The sequence below is a fragment of the Sciurus carolinensis genome, chromosome 17 (genome assembly GCF_902686445.1).
Source record: "Sciurus carolinensis chromosome 17, mSciCar1.2, whole genome shotgun sequence".
NCBI classification, from domain to species: domain Eukaryota; kingdom Metazoa; phylum Chordata; class Mammalia; order Rodentia; family Sciuridae; genus Sciurus; species Sciurus carolinensis.
Window position 1 is genome coordinate 4,723,986 of NC_062229.1, and position 18,828 is coordinate 4,742,813.

At 55.7% G+C, this 18,828-nt stretch overlaps 1 protein-coding gene across 2 annotated transcripts in view; it reads left to right on the top strand.

Moving 5' to 3' along the window:
* The window catches only part of Arhgef18 (Rho/Rac guanine nucleotide exchange factor 18), a 51,958-nt gene extending 34,704 nt beyond the window's left edge, over positions 1 to 17,254 (top strand). The window contains exons 7-20 of one of the 2 annotated variants that reach the window (XM_047532147.1): positions 788 to 905; positions 1,746 to 1,994; positions 2,963 to 3,039; positions 5,926 to 6,104; positions 6,869 to 6,960; positions 9,483 to 9,662; positions 10,687 to 10,824; positions 11,230 to 11,339; positions 12,041 to 12,106; positions 12,197 to 12,244; positions 12,351 to 12,821; positions 13,789 to 14,122; positions 14,870 to 14,995; positions 15,073 to 17,253. In XM_047532147.1, the coding sequence (XP_047388103.1) occupies positions 788 to 905; positions 1,746 to 1,994; positions 2,963 to 3,039; positions 5,926 to 6,104; positions 6,869 to 6,960; positions 9,483 to 9,662; positions 10,687 to 10,824; positions 11,230 to 11,339; positions 12,041 to 12,106; positions 12,197 to 12,244; positions 12,351 to 12,821; positions 13,789 to 14,122; positions 14,870 to 14,995; positions 15,073 to 15,230 (2,346 nt within the window). In that variant the 3' untranslated portion in view covers positions 15,231 to 17,253. Of the gene's footprint in view, positions 1 to 787; positions 906 to 1,745; positions 1,995 to 2,962; positions 3,040 to 5,925; positions 6,105 to 6,868; positions 6,961 to 9,482; positions 9,663 to 10,686; positions 10,825 to 11,229; positions 11,340 to 12,040; positions 12,107 to 12,196; positions 12,245 to 12,350; positions 12,822 to 13,788; positions 14,123 to 14,869; positions 14,996 to 15,072 lie in introns of both variants that reach the window. The other variant, XM_047532146.1, reaches the window with a different exon arrangement.
* Positions 17,255 to 18,828: the final 1,574 nt, after the last annotated feature.

Genomic DNA, 18,828 nt, shown 5'->3' on the forward strand with positions numbered 1-18,828 from the left:
AGCAAGACCCCGTCTCAAAAGAAAAAAGTGAAACAAAAATCTGTTCTACAATCCTCACAGTAGATGGGCTTGAAAGGGGGAGAGTAATTTCAGACCAAAATCCACTGAGCAATAACTGTCCAATGGACCATCTGAGAGCATAAGCCATCTAGAAAGGGGGCAGAGGGTGGCAGTGGAGGCAGTTCCCATGGAACCTGCAGCCACAGATTGTCACAGTCCCACAGTGACAGTATGGTGCTCTCAGGAAGTGGCTCTTTGTGAAGGCTGGCATTCCTCAGATACACGAGAGCAGCGGGAGCCAGTCCACAGAACGCATGGAGTGCTCCGCAGCGCAGGAGATGCTTGCCCACTAGGGAGTGAGTGTGAGTGGCTGCTGCTGTGATCGCCAGCCAGAGGTGTGCGCACCAGAAGCCACCAGGGAGCCAGTTCTACAGCAGAGGCACATGCCCAGGCTAGTTCCAGAAGCTTCTGAAACGACAGCCGTGCAAGCACGTCTGACAGCGTGCACGTGTGGGGCAGCTCCACGGGTGATCCCCACAGCCGCCCCGTGACGCCCTTGTCTTCTGGCTAACCAGTCTTTGAAGGCGAGGCCACCTTTGCTCGTGTGGCCTTTCTGTATATGTCAGGTGGTTCCTGCTTTCAGATATCCAGTAAGTGCCTCCAACAAAGCAGCATGGAAAAGGTCTCGGCAAGCTGGCCATGAAGGAGTCCCCAGTCTTGGAGGCTGACGGTCAATAGTCAGAAGACAAGATGCTAACCCGAAGCGACTCTGCTTTCCCTTTCCTAGAAGATCGGCAGCTTCTCCATCGTGAGGCGGCTTGGTGTGCAGGAGTGTATTCTTCTGGTTACTCAGCGCATAACCAAATACCCGGTGCTGGTGGAGCGCATCATTCAGAACACAGAAGGTAGAGGAGCACACCCTGTTCCCTGGGGCCGTGGCAGGGCAGGGTCCCTGTCCACCTGGTGCAGATTTTACCAGTGGCTTGGACAAACTCCCCTAGGAATCCATGATGCTGGGTTTGGGGCTTCCCACACGAAGATGGGGCAGTCATCCCGTTGAAGGCAGGGGCTGGGTCTCATCAGCTCACCATGGCCCCAAGCACAAGCTGGGCACAGCAGGTCCTGGGTCAGTATCTGTGACCTGGATAAATGGATGGAGCCCAGGTTATTCCTGGGTTGTCCAGACATGCCCTGAGATGACCTCTGACATATCATCAAGGGCAAGAAAGTGAGGAGGCTGGAGCTGTGGGGGAGGGACGAGAAAAGGCTTATATCCTGCCCAGGAGTTCTTGGGGCGGGCAGTGTTGATCACGCCCAGCACACCTGCAGAGGATTGGGTCTGGGAGAACAAGAGAGTTCCCTGCTGCATTCTTGGAGCAGGAGGACCCAGCTCCAGGTCACAACAGGAGGTGGAGGGAAACTTTTATGATGAACTGGACTTGAAAGGAGTTTGTGTAGCAAGGAGTGACCAGAGAGCCATGCAGGGCAGTTTTTGTCACTTGAGTTACACCTTAGCTTCTGCATTTGACAAAAGTTGTACCTGGGTATAAGCAAAACTCTGGGCTATTACATTTATGTTGGAGAACCATTTCTATCTCAGAAATTACAGTTGGGAGGTATTTCTCGAGGGTTACTCTGGCCTCAGGGAACGTACCTCACACATCCCATCCTTACCTAGTGAAGCCACTTCATTTATGTTCTTGAACATGGGCAAAGAAAGGTGCTAACCCTGTTGTGTGTGGCAGCCGGCACTGAGGACTATGAAGACCTGACCCAGGCCCTGAACCTCATCAAAGACATCATCTCACAAGTGGATGCCAAGGTCAGTGAGTGTGAGAAGGGCCAGCGTCTCAGGGAGATCGCAGGGAAGATGGACCTAAAGTCCTCCAGCAAACTCAAGAACGGACTTACCTTCCGCAAGGAGGACATGCTACAGCGGCAGCTACACCTGGAGGGCACACTGTGCTGGAAGACCACTTCAGGGCGCTTAAAAGGTAAAGCTCTGTCCCTGGCCACCTCTAGTGGGGGCCTGTCTTGGATTGGTGGGTGCCCTCTTGAGTTGGTGAGTACCCTCTTGGAGTGATAGGCACTGTCTTGGAATGGTGCCACCATCTTGGTGTGTTGCACATTATACGGAATTGGTGGCATCCCTCTGGGAATGGTGAGTATTCTCTTGGATTGATGAGCATCCATCTTGAACTGGCACCAAGCCAGATTGTGGGAATATATCTCACAAGACTTGACCTTTACCCTGGAGGCTTCAGCCTGTGGGCCAGAAAGAGAAACAAGTAAACAGATACTGAAAAAAGTACTTAAAAGTGTGGTAGATGCTTTGAAAGAACCATCAGGCTGCAATGAGAGAATTGGATGGAAAAGGATATTTGATTTCAATAGGAGTATCAAAAATGGCTCCCCCAGAAGGTAATGTTTGTGCTTCCTGCAACATGAGTATACCTCAATTCAGGTATTTGCACTTACATGCAGAAGCCTCATGGTGCAAGATGTCCACACAGGGACAAGGCACCAAGCAACACTAGAGCATGAGGGGACTGAGACCAGCCCTCCCTGTATCACTGCAGTAGGGAGAGGACTGGAGTACCAGCAGCTCGTGGTTGGGTGACCTGGGCAGGGAGGGTGATGAGATTTGTCCACATTGACAGTCAGCTAGAGCAGCCCCAAGGCCAGACCATGACAGCCACCTGGCATGGTGGCCCTGGTGGTGAGGCTGGAGTCCTGACTTCAGCTCTGAACATTGCGAGCTGGAGCCTGAAGGGAATCTAAGAGGAGACTCCAGCGTTCATTGGTGATACACATGGAAACCCAGAGAAGTGATGGGAAGGTGTGAGTTAGAAAGGAACTGTCATCTGCAGGAGCCCTTCTGGAGAGTTGGAGACTGTCAAGCTTCCCAGCCAGACCTGGGGGCCCTGTGACCTCTAAGACGACCCCTTTGTGCTCTCTCCAGATGTCCTTGCTGTCCTCTTGACCGACGTGCTTCTACTGCTGCAAGAGAAGGACCAGAAATATGTCTTTGCCTCTGTGGTGCGTACCCAGTGTCTCCAGACAAGCTCCTCCCGTGGGGCCTTGGGGGGTTGCCATGGAGGGGTCCAGGGAACAAGGAGAGGAAGTGCCGCTGGAACGGTGCACGGTGGCACCCGGGCCTCCTGGAAGGCTCCCCCCAGGCAGGAGTAGGATCTTCCAAGAACGAGCGCCCCACTCCCTCCCTGACAAGGCTCGGGTCCATCGCCGCAGGCTCTCCACCTCCATTCCTTGTGTTTTTACGTTCTTCCTCTGGTAAGAACTTAGGGACACTCACAAGCCCCAGATTCCTGGCTGGGAGAACCTTCCCTTCCCGAGGACTTACAGGCCCTGTCACTGGATCCAAGCCCAGGCAGCTGCTCTGTGAGCTGTGACCGTGTTGACCCCAAAGAGTCGAGGCCCCAGAACACCCTTATCATGGGAACGGAACCCACCCGGCTCTGTCACCCAGGACTCCCCACCCCATCACCAGTGCTGACCCTGGACACCTAGGCATCTCACAGCACAGACCCAGCTGCAGGGCGAGAAGGCGGCCTGACCTTCCAGGGGCACCAGCCCCTAAAGAGGATAAGGAAGCCATTGGCTTCCAGGTCACTTGGAGAAGAAGGCCCGGACCACTGCACCATAGAATCACATAGCTCCCTGAAATGTGAAGTGACTTCTCAGGGGCTGGGACCATAGTTCAGCAAAGGACTTGCCTGGCATGTGCAAGTCCCTGTGTTCTGTCCCAGTGCCACCAAAAAAAAAAAAAAAAAAAATTTAAGTGGCTTCTTCAAAGAAGTCCCCACTGCCACCTGGCCCTGTTCCTCCCCTCAACCCCCTGCAGCTGTGTCAGTGTTCTGTCCAGCAGGTGTCCTGCCTTGATCACACACCTCTGAGCCTGCCATGCCCCCACAGGAGTACAATGTGATGCACCAGGTGGCTGCGTGCCCACCTCGCCTCACGAGAGAGCCCTGCGGGGGTCTCTCCTGCCTGTACTGTGGTCAACAACATGGCCACTATGCAGCCCAAGAGCCTGGGGCTCTGACTGGTTGAGGATGAGACATAAAGTAGCATGTCTTGCACCCCAAAAGTATAGAGACAGGGAGACCACATTCAACTGGATGCAACTTTGTTTCAGAGACTTTTACAGTTCAGAAAAGAATCCAAATCATCCTGTGACCCAGGGACATGGACGTGTCTTTGTCTTAGGGAGTCTGCTCAGCCAAGGTGTGCCATGTAGGTGCTAAAGGAGTCACAGTGATCGCTCCATGTGGCCACTGTGTTCTGGAACCACAGTAGAGAGTGTGCCCAGGAATGGCATCACTGCATGCCAGTAAAACTCCATTTACAAAGCCAGGGACTGGAGTGTGCTGTCACCCTGGTCTCCAGTGATCAAATGCATATATTTTAACACTGCATTTTTAATCTTCATATTCTCTTATAACCTGCCTTTTTATTCCCACTCAGTACATTTTGAAGCTCCCTCCAAGTGCACATTTTACGCTGTGGCCTGGTATTTATGGCTGCCCGCCCCTTCCATGTTATAGCCACACTGCATTTCTGTTGACCCTTTCCAAGCAACTTAGGTAGTAGTCTCATTAATCCACTCTCCTGTTGGTGGATATGTGTGTGGTTTTACAGTTTGGGAATTGGCAGGGGCTGGAGCTGCCTTGAATGTCTGTGTTAGGGCTGCACAGTCACATGCTCCTTACCAGATCTTTGGGGGCAGGGGTACAGGTTATTGAACCCAGGTATACCCTACAACTGAGCTATGTCTCCTGTTCTTTTATTTTTTATTTTTTTAATTTAAGACAGAGTCTCACTAAGTTGCCCAGGCTGGTCTCAAATTTGTAATCCTCCTCCCTCAGCCTCCCATGTAACTGTGATTACAGGCAGGTGCCATCCTGACCATATTCCAAAGGTCATGCCAAGAGAACTTCCTCATGAGTGGAAAGCCAAGACTTGGGGAAATTAATAGTTTTGATCCAAATGGGCTGAGAACCCTCAGGGAACATTCAGACCTTGAATAAGGGATGGTTGGATGTGCTTGTTATGGCTGCTGTGGAAGTGCTACAGACTGAGTGACTCACACAGGACAAATTTAATGCCTCACTGTTCTGGAAGCTGGAAGTACAAGACCAGGGTGTGTGCAGGATTGCTTCCTTCTGAAACTCCCTCCTTGGCTGGTGGATGATGTCTTCTCCCCAAGTTCTCACAGGGTCATCTCTTCTCCTGAGGACACAGTCATGTTGAAGTAGGACCCACATTACTTGATTATCTCTGTAAAATCCCTGTCTCCAAATACTGACACATTCTGTCAAGTCCTAAGGGTTAGGACTTCAGCATATGAGCTGGAAAGGCTAGGGATGCAGTTGAGCTCGTGACACCAGTTGAGAAATGCCTTTTACTGGTCTACCATAGCATTCTCTCTCACCAGTGTGCAGTAGGTTGGGAATACTGGTTGGCTCTGGGTGGTCTGTGGTACAAAAACCAGACAAGGGTTTGTTGTTGCTTACATTACATACTATGTAATGTTGTATCTTGAGTTTAGTCGGATGTACTGTGCACTGCTAATTATTTACATAGTTGCTACTGTACCTGTAGCTCCAGCTACTCCAGAGGCTGAGGCAGGAGTTACTGGAGGCCAAGAGTTCAGGGCCAGCCTGGGCAACATAGCAAGAACCTCATCTCTTAAAAAAAAAGTATAATAAAGTTGACACATTAAAAGGATAACAGGATATTATTGCATTAGTCTTTTTCCCCAGGTGGCAAAGTATTTCTGAGTTGTTTGCAAGGAAAAAGGGCACATGACTTCTCTCTGTGTCTCCCACCCGACCCTGAGACTCGGGTCCTGCTGCTGTTTGGATGCAGCAGGTAAAATGGGACCTCTCTCCTCCACCCGTGCAGGACTCAAAGCCGCCCATCATCTCTCTGCAAAAGCTCATTGTGAGGGAAGTGGCCAATGAGGAGAAGGCCATGTTTCTGATCAGTGCTTCCCTGCAAGGACCCGAGATGTACGAGATCTACACCAGCTCCAAAGAGGACAGGAACTCCTGGATGACCCATATCCGCCAGGCTGTGGAGAGGTGAGAAGGGCCAGGTCTCCCTCCCCAAGGAGGGTGCACTTTCCAAAGGAGGGTGGCTTTGAGGGAGCCTTGGCTAGACAGCAGTGACCTCGTACTCCCTGAGAGACCCCTTGTTTTCCTCTCTACCATCCCCCAGATGCTCTGTTTGCTTCTCAGAAATGGGCAGAGGGTGCCATTCCAGCTCCTTCCAACAACAGCTCAAGCTGTCAGATGTCAGAGGCCTGGGTGTGTCTGGCCAGCAGGGCTGAAGGCCCGCCGATCTAACCTGGACCTTTTTGCATTCATGGGCCAGACACAGTGGGCTGTGTGCTGCACTCAAGCCTGAGGCCAGACCCCTTGCAGTAAGCTGTGGCTTCCTGCCCTCCCTCCTCCCACACTGGGCCCTCCTCATTCCAGGTCAGAGAGAGGGGCAGAGGGAGGCCGTCCAACCCCAGCCCCAGCTGGCTTCCTGCTCCCTCTAGGTGCCTGGAGACTTCTCGCCACCTCAGCCTGTTCCAAGCTCCATCCATGCTCAGCAGCTTCAGCCTCCCATGCCTAGTGGTCCCCAGCAAGCACTGTCCAGTGGCAGCCTCCTCCAGGGCACAGCTGGACACTTGAAACCCTTGCCTGGTTGCACCTGGACACTTTCAAAGACCATTCTCCCATCCCTCTGTTCCCCGAAGGAACACCACTTACAAGTCAGAGATACTCTGCAGAGCCAACAGCAGTGTCGGAGGCCAGCCAGTGTGGGTAGAGTTGATTCTATCTGTCCCCTCTCTCTGCAGCTGTCCCGATGAGGAGGAGGGGCCCTTCACTGAGGCCGAGGAAGAGAGGAAGGTCGCCGAGGCCCGTGCAATGAGACTCCGGGACTTTCAAGGTAAGGGTTGTCAGCATTATGGTCATGTCCCTTGTGTGGTGATGGCCCTGCAGAGACCTCCTAAGACCGCCAGCCTGGAGCCCCAGCCCCCAGTGGCATCTCTGTTCTGTCCTGTTGAGACTTGAATGTGAAGGGAATCTCCACCCAGGTGGCCAGGCATTTTGATGTGAGCCGCCCATGTTCTGCAGCTCTTCGAGCTTCAGAAGGGGGCTGCCCACAGGGGTGCTGTTCCAGAGGCCAGAGGGTGTGGAGGCGAGGGGAAGGGAGAGAGCTGCCCTCAGGGCCTGCAGCCCCTCACCCAGCAGCTCAGCTGCACACAGCCCACCACTGTCTTCATTCTGAAGGACGTGCGGGCATGCAGCCTTCACACGTCAGTTCAGAGCATTTTCTTCACCCTGAAAACAAAACACCCTTTAGCAGTCACTCCCAGCCTGGCAGTCACCAGTCCACATCCGTCTCTGTGGACGTGCCCATTCTGGGCACCTCCTGTCAGTGGAGTTGCATGCCGGGTGTCCATGTGTACCTGGCTTCTCAGCAAGCACAGCGTCTTCAAGCTCCATCCACGTCGTGACCTGTAAAAGCCTTGCTCCTGTTGGTGGCCAGAGTGGGTGCTCCTGGTGCTCCAGGGCAGGTGGAGCACACGCGTCGATGCGCCTCCTTCCTGTGCCAAGAGGTTCTGTGAGAGTGCGTTGTGGTGCTTGCCGACCGAGCAACTCCTTCCTCCTTTCCTCTAACTTTCTTTAATTAGGTAGTAGTTAAGCAATGAGTACGTAGAATTTAATAGCATATGTTTTATTTCTCTTGTGGGGAGAGCAGCTTTGATTTAAGTATGTTTTTTTTTCTTTTAATAAGTTTGAGAGTGTTAATTAAAATGTCCAAAAGAAAGGCAGGAAGAATCCCACTGAACCCTAGAAGCACAGCTTAACATAGTACAGAGCTCCTTGGCTTCCATTGGGCTCAAAACTGCACTTACATTCAAGCCACAAAGCATCCTGGCCCAGCCACAGGCCACACCATCGTGTCTCAGGCGTTTCCTCTTGTGACTAGGAGCTGTTGCTCACTGCCACTACCCCTGCCCAGCACCACAAGAGAGTGACATATCTCATGTCACTAGCCCAGGGAAGGACAAGAAATCAAAGCTCAAAGCACAATTTCCACTGAACACATCGCTTGTGCATCATTGTTAAATCAAAAAAAGTTGAACCATTTTGAGTTGAGGACCATCTGCACTAATTTTGTCCCATGCTAATTGCTTATTTCTGCTGGGTGGTGATTCAGACATGTTCCCTGCAGGGAAGCACCTCCATGAAGGCACAGTCATTCGGTAACACTGGTGGCTCATTCCCCACAAGGTTGTCAGTGAACCAGAAATGGGAAGATATTCAGCTTACTGAGGTGCTTCCCACCTTGAATTAAGAACCTGTTGACCTCATGCTGAACAGCAGAACGTGAGGGACACTCCCTTTAAGCCAGGAGCCGGGCAGAGCCCTTCTCTCACTACTGTTTCCTTCCTCTTAGAGGTTCCCGCAAGAGGGGAAGGGGCAAGACAGGGATAAGGTAATATCAGGAGGCAACAATTTATTTTTTGCGTATGTCATAACTCCTTGCCTGGAAAATCCAGCAAAATCCGCTAAACCGGGCCTGGATTGATCAGCGTGCCCAAGTAGTGCAGCTGAACCAGCACCTACCCCAGCAGCCACCAGGGAGGAAGGCTGCCTGTGCACATCTTCTGCTGCTAAAACCCAGGACACAGGCTGCTAAAAAGAACAGAGATTGGTTTGGCTCCTGGTTCTGATCCAAGACTGAGGGCCCACATCTGTGATGGCCTTATTGCTGGCAGAGTCCCAAGGCAGTGCAGGGCATCCTCTGGAGAGAGACCCAGCCCACCCTGTCCTTTACAGCAAGAGGCCCACTCTCAAGGTAACCCGTTAACATTAACCCATCAGTTGATCAGTCACATGAACAAATTAATCCACTCTAGGGGGCAGAGCCCTAATCACCTCATTAAGGTCCCACCTGACCCCACCTCTTAATATCTCACCCTGGGGACTAAATTTCCAACCTTAGCAAGGAATGTCTGTTAAAGTAAATCCTGGGCTGAGGGTGCAACTCAGTGGTAGAGGGCTTGCCTCACATGCAAGAGGCCCCAGCACCGCAACAGTAATCATAATAAGGCTGGTCACATTAGCCAAAAAAAAAAAAGGTTCAGAACCAGGGATCCCTAAGGAGTTCCAGCACCCAAAGTCTTGAAGGGAGACTTCCGAGTTTAGGAGACCCAGCTTCTAGGCTCTCAGCTGCTCCAAACCCACTGTAACTGGTGCTCTTGATGCGCATGCACCAAACACTCAGGGCAGGACCACACCCTCCCCTCTGCTCAGGGATGGTGGACACCAGGAGTGGCCCACCTCAGGACAAGGTTGCTCTCCTGGGGCTCCGTCCTCCCAGCTTGACCCCAGCTCCAAGGCCACAGAATCCAGGGGGAAGCTGACCCAGCTGATCACCTCCTCCATGTCCTTTCACAGAGCGACTGAGCCAGAAAGACCAGCTGATCGCCCAGAGCCTCCTGGAGAAGCAGCAGATCTACCTGGAGATGGCGGAGATGAGCGGGCTCGAGGACTCCCAGTCACGTGGCTTCTTCCGCGGAGGCGATACCTCGGAGACCCTGCAGGGGGAGCAGATCCTCAAGTCGGCCATGAATGAAAGTAAGCCAGTGCCCCACCCTGCCAAGTGGCACTGGAGGCGCTCTGGGATCCAGGCCAGGCCTGAGGCTGTCTGACCTGCAGTGGACAGTGCCCCCCCGCCACATGGTCCCTGCTCCTCACTGCAGACACACACTCTGTCCAGGTGCCCTCACCAGCCCTGGGGATCTGAAGCTGACTGACACAGACCCCGCTTCTTTCTCAGCTGGGTCTCTGAAGATATCCCCAGGAAAGCACCCATGCACACTCGGCGGCTGTTTCAGGGAACCCCAGAGCCCAGCGGGCTGCCTGCACTAGTAGCCATGGTGGAGGCTGCTGGCCAGTGCGTGCTCTGCCCTGTCTGCTGAGGCCCTTCTGCCAGCAGGCCTGCTGCATAAGCCCTTGGGGCACAGCACACTGCGCCCTCTGTTGGCCCTGCAAATGAGACAGACGCAGCCTGCTCTCCATAGCTTTCCTTCAGAGACAAGAACAGAAACCAGATGGCTTGAGGGGTCAGTCTTTCTCCCCAGCCACACCCACACTGTCCTTCCACCCATTTCTTCAGTGGCCATTGTCCTTGATCCTTGAGGACACTTGCATATCCTGCACCTGGGCCTAGAATGTCCTCTCCACCTCTTCACCTGGCCAGACTTTTGGTCCTAGAGGACTGTATGTGCAAAGCTCTGCCCCCCAAGAGGCACTCCCCTGTGTGGCCATCATTACATAGCATGGCCATGGGTGGAGGCTGGTCAGGGCCTGGACGCAGCCAGTGCCTGGGTAGGTTGGGAGGGGACGTGAGAAGCCAGCACAGCCCTCCCACATGGCCACGCCATGGCCTTGGCATCTTGCTTAGACAGAGATTGGCAGGTCCTGGTTACAGAACCAGAAGTGAGGGAGTGCAGGAAGGATCGGAACCGGAAGCTGGAATTCCACCTCAGACAGTGGGTGGGGTGACCAGCACCCAATGGGCTCCCTGGGGTCTCAGCTGCTCCCTGACACCCCCCAGCATGCCTCTGAGGGTGACTCCTTCCTCCCGTCTCCTTCACAGTTGAGGGTATCCAGAACCTGATCTGTAGGCGACTGGGCAGCACCAGTGGCCTAGCGGAAGAAGGAGGCAGCTCCACAGGCCTGCCTCGGAGGGCTGAGACCTTCGGGGGCTACGACAGCACAGGCAGCCCTAGCAAGAGTAAGTGGTATCTCCTGCCTCCCCGCTCGCCTCGGGCTCAGCAGCAACAAGTCTGAGTGTCCCTGAGGTCGTGTCCTTTCTCTGTCCAACCCCACTGGTCTCTACTACAAAAGCCACTGCCTTGCCTCACACCTGTCATCCCAGACGTCCAAGGCCAGCCTGTACAACGCAGCACGACAGACCCTGTCTCAAAATAAACAATAAAATAAAAAGGCTGGGGATGTGGCTCGGTGGCGGAGCACCTGCCCATCACTCTGCAAGGCCCTGGATTCAAATCTCAGTACGGGGGGCTGGGGGCCGGGTGGAGCCACTGTGGATTTCCCACCTGGGCAGGGCTGGGGCAGAGGAGTGTTCCAGGTCCCATGGGATCACAGCAGCCTCACAGACGTGTCTTGGGCTTCCCAGATGGCAGTTTTAAGAAGAAGGTCGGCAGCTGGCGGGGGCCTGCCAGCAGCCCAGACCCGAAACTTGGAAATGGCGATGTCCCTGGGGGCTGGGAGGAGCCACCTCAGGAGGTATGTGACTTCCTGGGATGTTGGTTCACTCTGTGCAGAGTCAGTCCAAGTCATTATAGTTGTCATTAACCAGTGTGACCAGCTCCTTGGGGCTGTCTGTCTCTCTATCATACGGCAATGTCCATAAGTGCCATACCGCAAATGAAGCGTTTCCACCCAGGTTACCATGCAGCCAGGTACTTCATCCTGTAGTCCTCTGGGAAAGGCAGCCAGCGTTCCAGGAGGGAGATGGGGAGGGGACAGGCTAAGGGCAGCAGGCATGGCTTCAGCAGTCCACAAACCCCATGTGGGAGCCCCAGGCCGTCTGCCCAGGTGTAATGACACCTCCCACATCTTGCTGGCTCTGCCCTCCCCTTTGACTCAGAAGGCCCATCACATGTCTGACCTTGCCAAGGTTTGGGCTCAGAGGCCAAGGCCAGCTGCCTCTGGCCAGCTCCAAGGCTTGGCCTCACCTCCCTACCCAGAGCTGGCATACAAGCTTCACCTCTGGGCCTGCACTACCATGGACTGGGTGATGGCTGCCCTGTACCTTCATTCTTCAGACACCAGACTGGCTTGTCAGATGACCAGCAAGACCTGTCCCCCACAGCGGCCCAGCCCTGGGTCCTTTCTGTTGCCCACGCCAAGGGAATGTCTTGTTGGTAATAGGCGGACTGTACCTCCTTGGATTAGTCCTTAGACACTGTGGTTTGATGCTATAGTCTTCGCAGGTGGAGGTGCCAGGTGCCGATTCTAGCCCTCGGCTGCCCACTGTCCTGGAGTCAGAGGTAGGTGGCAGCTGGTCCATCTTCTTGGGGGTGGCACACAGACCCCCTGTGCTGTTGGGCAGAACCCAGAATCTGCCTTTCTCTCCACAGCTTGTCCAGAGGATCCAGACTTTATCGCAGCTGCTCCTCAGCCTCCAGGTACCAGTGTGTCAGGGAGGGACCAGCCACACCTGCCCTTTCCTAGTTAGCTGGGTCTGGGTAAGGACTTGGCTCTCACAGGCCTGGTTCGTGACCCTGTCCATAGGCGGTCATCGCCCAGCAGGACAGCTATGTAGAGATGCAGCGGGCAGCCATCCAGGAGCGCGAGAAGCAGTTTCGACTGCAGTCAACGCGCGGGAACCTGCTGCTGGAGCAGGAGCGGCAGCGCAACTTCGAGAAGCAGCGGGAAGAGCGCGCGGACGTGGAGAAGCTGCAGAGTCAGCTGCGGCAGGAGCAGCAGCGCTGGGAGCGTGAGTGCATGCGCCAGCGGCAGGAGCTGGAGCGCGCAGGCGCGCGGCTGCAGGAGCGGGAAGGCGAGGCGCAGCAGCTGCGCGATCGGCTGGACCAGGAACGCGCGGAGCTGGAGCGGCAGCGCCGGGCCTACCAGCAAGACCTGGAACGGCTTCGCGAGGCCATGCGCACCGTAGACCGTGAGCGCGAGCGCCTGGAGCAGCAGCGTAGACTCAAGAAGCAGAACACAGTGCCAGGGGCGCTGCCACCGGGGGCACTGGTGGAGGTGAGCCCTGGCCTGGCGATATTGGGCTCTTGGGGTATCAGGTTGGCACATGCATTTGCAGGTATGAGATCAAATGTCAGAAAACGTGAGTGAATGCGTGGGCAGGGGGTGTAGCTCAGTTGGTAGAGGGTTTGCCAAACTCATGTGAAGCCCTGCGTCCTGGCCCTGGTACTGCAGATGGTGGTGAGGATGACCTGTGAGCACCGTGGCACCCCTGTAGGCCCAGCACTAGGGAGGCCAGGGCAGAAGACTCATGAGCGCAGGAGTCCCGGCCCACCTGGATGACACAGCCACATCCTCTCTTTAAAAAAAATGTTTTTAAAGAGTGAATGACTGGGCATGGTGGCACACGCCTGTATACCCAACAGCTCAGGAGGCTGAGGCAGGAGGATCGCAAGTTCAAAGCCAGTCTCGGCAATTTAGCAAGGCACTAAGCAACTCAGTGGGACCTGTCTCTAAATAAAGTACAAAATAGGACTGAGGATGTGGCTCAGTGGTCGAGTGCCCCTGGGTTCAATCCCTGGTACCAAAAGTGGGGGGTGGGGAATGTACAAGCTGTGTACACACGTGAGAGGGTAATACTTGTTTATCTGCACGTGGCTGCAGAGAAGACAGGAAATGTCAGCGACTTCTTTTTTAAAAGAATGCAGTGCAAATATGAATGTGTGACTTTGATGTCTGTGAGAGCATCTGTGTGACTGAGTGTGACCATGAGTGTGCACAACTTCAGGCTGAACCCAAGCTCTGCATGCAGAACAGACATCCCAGGGGGAGCTGGACCGGGAGCAGGAGTCCGCCCATCTCAGCCCCGTCTCCCGCATTGCCTGGCTCTCCCTGCCCCTCCTGGGGCCTCTGAGCCTGGCAGGTCTCCTTGTGCACATCTAGGAGAGCTGCCCCTCCAGGGATGCTAGGGAGAACTTCCTGTAGGTTCAGCAGCACTGGGATGTGTCTTCTGTCACTCTTCCAGGCCCAGCCCCCAAGCCACCCTCCCAGTTTCAATGGGGAGGGGCAGGAGGGGCCCCTGGCCCTGGCTAAAACACCCGGGACCCGGGCGAGCCTGCTGCTGTCCAGTGCTGGACCTGAGTATGTGGAGCGCCCTGAGGTGGCTCGCCGGGACAGTGCCCCAGCCGAGAGCCGACCAGCCAAGAGTGACGTGCCCATCCAGCTGCTCAGCACCACCAACCAGATTCAGAGGCAGGCAGCAGTGCAGCAGCAGATCCCCACCAAGCTGGCCGCCTCCACCAAGGGCAGCAAGGACAAGGGCAGCAAAAGCAGGGGCTCCCAGCGCTGGGAGAGCTCAGGTGAGCCTGGCCGCGGCCCCAGAGCTCAGGGCCTGCAGGAGGTGGCCGTCCCCAGTGCCCCTTCCCCCTGGGACCTGGAGGTCCAGCCATGGGCAACTTGTGCGACTATAGGGACTCACTGGGAGTAAAAAGCAGGATACTAGTGCCACCTGGAGAGGGTGCCAGAGGAAAACCAGAAGGCACAGCTGTGACAGGACAAGGCCTCCCCTCCAAATGGAGGCCTTTTGCTCAAGAAGCAAACTTGGAATGGCAGACCAGTCCCCATGTCTTTTTCCCACCGCGGGCTTTAAACAGTAAGACGGGGGCTAGGGGAGCTTCAGACAGCGTCACAGGCCAGAAGTCAGCCTGCTTCACTTAGGACCATGACAGGGCCAGGGGCTGTTCTCGGTGTTCTGGTTTAACAGGGGGACGCTGCAGCCCAGACAGACATAGTCCCTTGCCCTCGGGCACCTGCAATGGATACCACCAGAGTGAGCCTAGGAGCTCCTCCAGTGCCCTGCCCTGGGTAATGCTCCTCAGATAACAGCCAGGGATGTTCTGGGACATTCTTAAGGAGCAGAGTCTGTGTCCTGGGTCCACTGGCCATGACGGTCACCAGAAAGGGATCCTTCCCCAGAAGCCACAAAGCCTTCCCTTTGTCCAGATGTTGGATGACTCCGAGGGTTTGCCCACGGGGACTGTCAGTGGCTGGCCGTCCTCCGGGTCCTGAGGGCCTGGAGCAGGGCCCAAGCTCCTTCCCTCTTGCAGCTTCATTCGACCTGAAGCAGCAGCTGCTTCTCAACAAGCTGATCGGCAAGGATGAGACCACCTCTCGGAATCGCCGGTCACTGAGCCCCATCCTGCCCAGCAGCCACAGCTCTGCGCCTGCTACAGGTGAGCCCAGCACCCTGGCAGTGGGGTCGCCAGCCAACACCTGGCGACATCTGAAGCCCTGGTCCCCTCTCTTCCAGACGCCTACGTCCCAGCCCTGAGTCCAGCCCCAGCCGACATCCCCGCTGAGGCCTTCCTCACCAAGACTGGGGGCACGTCCTTCCCACCTGTGCCCCCATCTCCCTCACCACAGGCCACCAGGGAGGAAGCCAGCAAGGAAGACGTCATCTTCTTCTAGAGGGGCTGAGGCTCCAGGTGCAGGCCCCCCCTGGCCTGCCAACCCTGTGTCCCTGGGGATCCCATGGAGTGGCCGCCTGCCCAGCTGTCGTCCTCTCCTGCCCAGGCACACCCCTGATGTCCATCTGGCCTGGGTCGGCCTGTTGGTGCTTTGGGTCTCACGGCTCTGTCTGTAGGATTAGTGGTAATGCCTGGGTAATTTCCTAAACCTCTTTTTTTAATTCGTACATAAAAAAAAAAAAAAGCTTGTAATGGAAGGTTGAACCGCTAAAGCAAGGGGTTGTTTTAAACCGTAGCACCCCTTTGGGTAGGGAAAGGTCGATTCCCGTCGTTCTCTCAGGCAGTGAGGAGTGCCAGGGTGGCCCGAGGAGCTGGAAGACAGGCCAGGCCTGGGTCTGAGGAGCTGCCGGCCCCAGGCCAGGCTCCACAGGCACCCGGAGGCACTGGAGTGGTCACATCATGAGGGTACCAGAAGGGACCGTGGCATTGGTCTGCAGAGTCAGGCAGAATCCTCTTCCAAAGCAGAGACCCCCACTGGCCATGGAAAACCTCTTTCAGCAAGCGAGTCGGGCAGGGGCAGGACAGGCCTACCCAGGAGTAGAGAGGGCCACAGGGAGGGGGCAGCCGTGGCGCTTCATTCGTGTTCTGTGGGTTCAGAAGCTCATCCTGAAAGGGGCTGACCACCACTCCTTTAATTTGGCAGAGACTTACCAAACTCTGGTCTGCTTCTCGAGGGCACCTGCCATCCCCACCACTCAGCCTGTCCAGGGCAACAAGCCTCAGGCTTCAGCCAGAGCTAGCACACACCCAGGCAGAGGTTCTCAGTCTCCTGTGGCTGCTGGGAAGAAGCCCCCAGGGCTACTGTCCTGCCAGAACCTGAGGGAACACCTGGAGACGCTGCCAGCAAGTGGACAGGTGGCTATCTTGGGGGCACCTCACTTGCACTGAGCTGTTACAGTATGGAATCAGCTTCCTCTGGAGGACAGGGCTTTGGGGGTGGTCTCCAGTGCCCAGGGCAGGCCCAGATGGTCAGATCCATGTTCCAGCTCTAACCAAGATGGAGCCTGGCTGCCCAGAGCAGGAGGGGCACATTGCCAGCCTTGCCCCACAGCCCGGGCTTCCCTACTTTGGAAGTGTTGACAGCAGGACCAGGTCCTGGGCTGGTCATTGTAAGCAGGGGACATTTCCGCCACTGAGGGACAGGTAGGCACAGAGGAGGGGGAACTGTTAGGAACTGTGCAGCCTGCCACTAGTGTCACAGGCTCAGGAGGGGACTGGGCAGGTGCAGGTGTCAACAGGAACCAGGGCACAGCCTTAGTGGCAGGTTTTTAAAGCAGCAGTTCCTAGCGAGTGGTGTATCCCTCTTCTCCAGGCTCCTGGCCTCTCTTGAGAACCTTTTGTTCCTACCCTGGTCCTTTTCCATCAGCAGTGCTATCCTGTGTCCCGAGTGTCCCCCGACCCACCAGATCTCGTCTGTGCCATGTTTATAATCAGTGTTTTGTATTTTTGTACTGAGACGTATTGGAGCACTTTAGAGAAACTAAGCTCCTGCTCTGTGGCCAAGAGAACATTCCTGGACCCGGCACTGGGTGGCCTCCAGATCATGTGCTCTGGACTCACCATCCAGATATGGGGATTCCTTGAACTTGGACAAGCGCAGGGAATTTCTGCTCAACCACGGCAGGCCATCAGCAGGAAGTGGGGCTTCCCTGCCAGGTGGCCAGGGAGGGGGGTTTAGTCAGGTTCCACACATAGTAGGGCAGTATGGCCGGTGCACTGCTTGCCACACCCACGGGTACTCCTGGGTAGAGCCCATTTTATCCGTACAGCTGGTGACTGCGCAGTTCCCCGTTTGTGTGGGCCCATGCCTATGGTCTTTGGTGATCGTGACCATGACCTTAGCCCACAATTACTTTACAGTAATTATGTTTCCTTACCAGAGGGTGTTTGGGAACCACCCTAGAACTTAAGACCAGATTCTAGCAATAAAAGTGTCTAAGATGATCTCTGACTTAAGCTGCTGTTCTCTGGAGTTTGGGGGGTCATCCCCAGTCCAAGGGTCAGCCTCAGGGGATACTGGGAAGCAGGGGAGGGGCAGGCAGGATCCATCCAGAAAGGTCCTGGGGCAGGAGGTGGTAGCCACCTGCACAACCCAGCTCTCCCACCCTGTTCAGCCCTGACTGCTGGGACGCTGGCCGAGTACAGGCCACAGGTATGCCAGCCCCCTGGGGGCCTTTGAGCTGGCCCACTCCCTGGTCTGGACCTTGCTAAGTATTCCCAACCCCAGCTGTCCCCCAGCATCTGCCTGACAAGCCCCTTGCCCCGAGACACCCCTAGCCTTCCCCAGCGGAACCGCACTGCCTCCCACGGGGTTGCCGCTCTGCCAGGGGGTGTGCAGGTAAGTTCTAGAGGAAGGTCATGCTCAGGGGACCACAGAGCGGCCCCAGCCCTGAAGTTGAGAGCCACTGAGCCAGAAGGTAGATTAGTGGTCACAAGAACAGCGGGGAGGAGGGCGGTGAGCCATGACTGAGGGTGCGAGGTTCCTTTTTAGGGGGTGAAGAACACATTCTCGGCGGGTTGTGGGATGACTGCACCACGATCCACTAGCCACCACTGGCTCGTGCACCTTGAGCAGGAGCGTGGCAGGCTGGGCAGCACGCCGCAGTCAACCTCAACGGGCTGGGTGGCCCGATGGCAGGATGTGGGCTCAGCGCCAGACTCTGCATCCCATCCTCAACACAAACAGAAAAGAAAAAACTAAAAACCATAAAGAGGCTGAGGTCATAGCTCCGTGGCAGAGCACGTGCCTAGCATGTGAGGCACTGGGTTCCATCCTTAGCACCACATTAAATAAAGACATTCTGTCCATCTACAACTACAAAAAAAAACCAACAACATAAAGAGCCACTGAGTCGCTCAGGGGTGGGCAGGGGCCTCTTTTTGGGAGCACCTGCCTGCTCTGTGCCGCACCTGACACCTGTGTGTCCCTAGGCCTGACTTTCCTTCTCTGCTCAAGTGGGAGCTGGGAGGGGGCCTGTGCTGAGGGCCGGGCACACACACCCACCCACATGGGATGGAGACTGACTGCGCCTGGCCCACCTGTGGGTCCTGACGAGGAGCCCACAGATGGACAGGGGAGGGGCGGAGTCCCTGCTGTACCCCGTTACCCTGAGCAGGCCCCAGCATCCCAGTGGTTCACAGCCACAAACAAAAAAAAGGAAGCAGCTGGAGCCACAGGCGGCTTGAGGGCACACTGCCCAGGGCTTCCCAGGTGAGTGTGCAGCCTCAGACTTCCTTTGCCTTCAGACTAGAGAACAGACGTGCCCCAGCCTACCACATTTGCCATGACGTGGCATTTAGGACCCTGACAGGTCTCCAGGCACCAGCACATGTAGCCTTGTCCCAGCTCAGAGCCCACAAAATGCACAGGAGGGCCCAAGTGGACCTCAGCAGCTGTGGGTCTAGCACACGTGGCACGAGTTTAGTGTAAGTCACTTTGGCCGCAGAGCAGGAGGAAGATGTGGCGCGGGCGTGGTCTGGCAGGAAGCAGCACCCCAGTCCCAGGGCCCGTGGCAGCTGGGTTGGTGGGCAGCACTTAC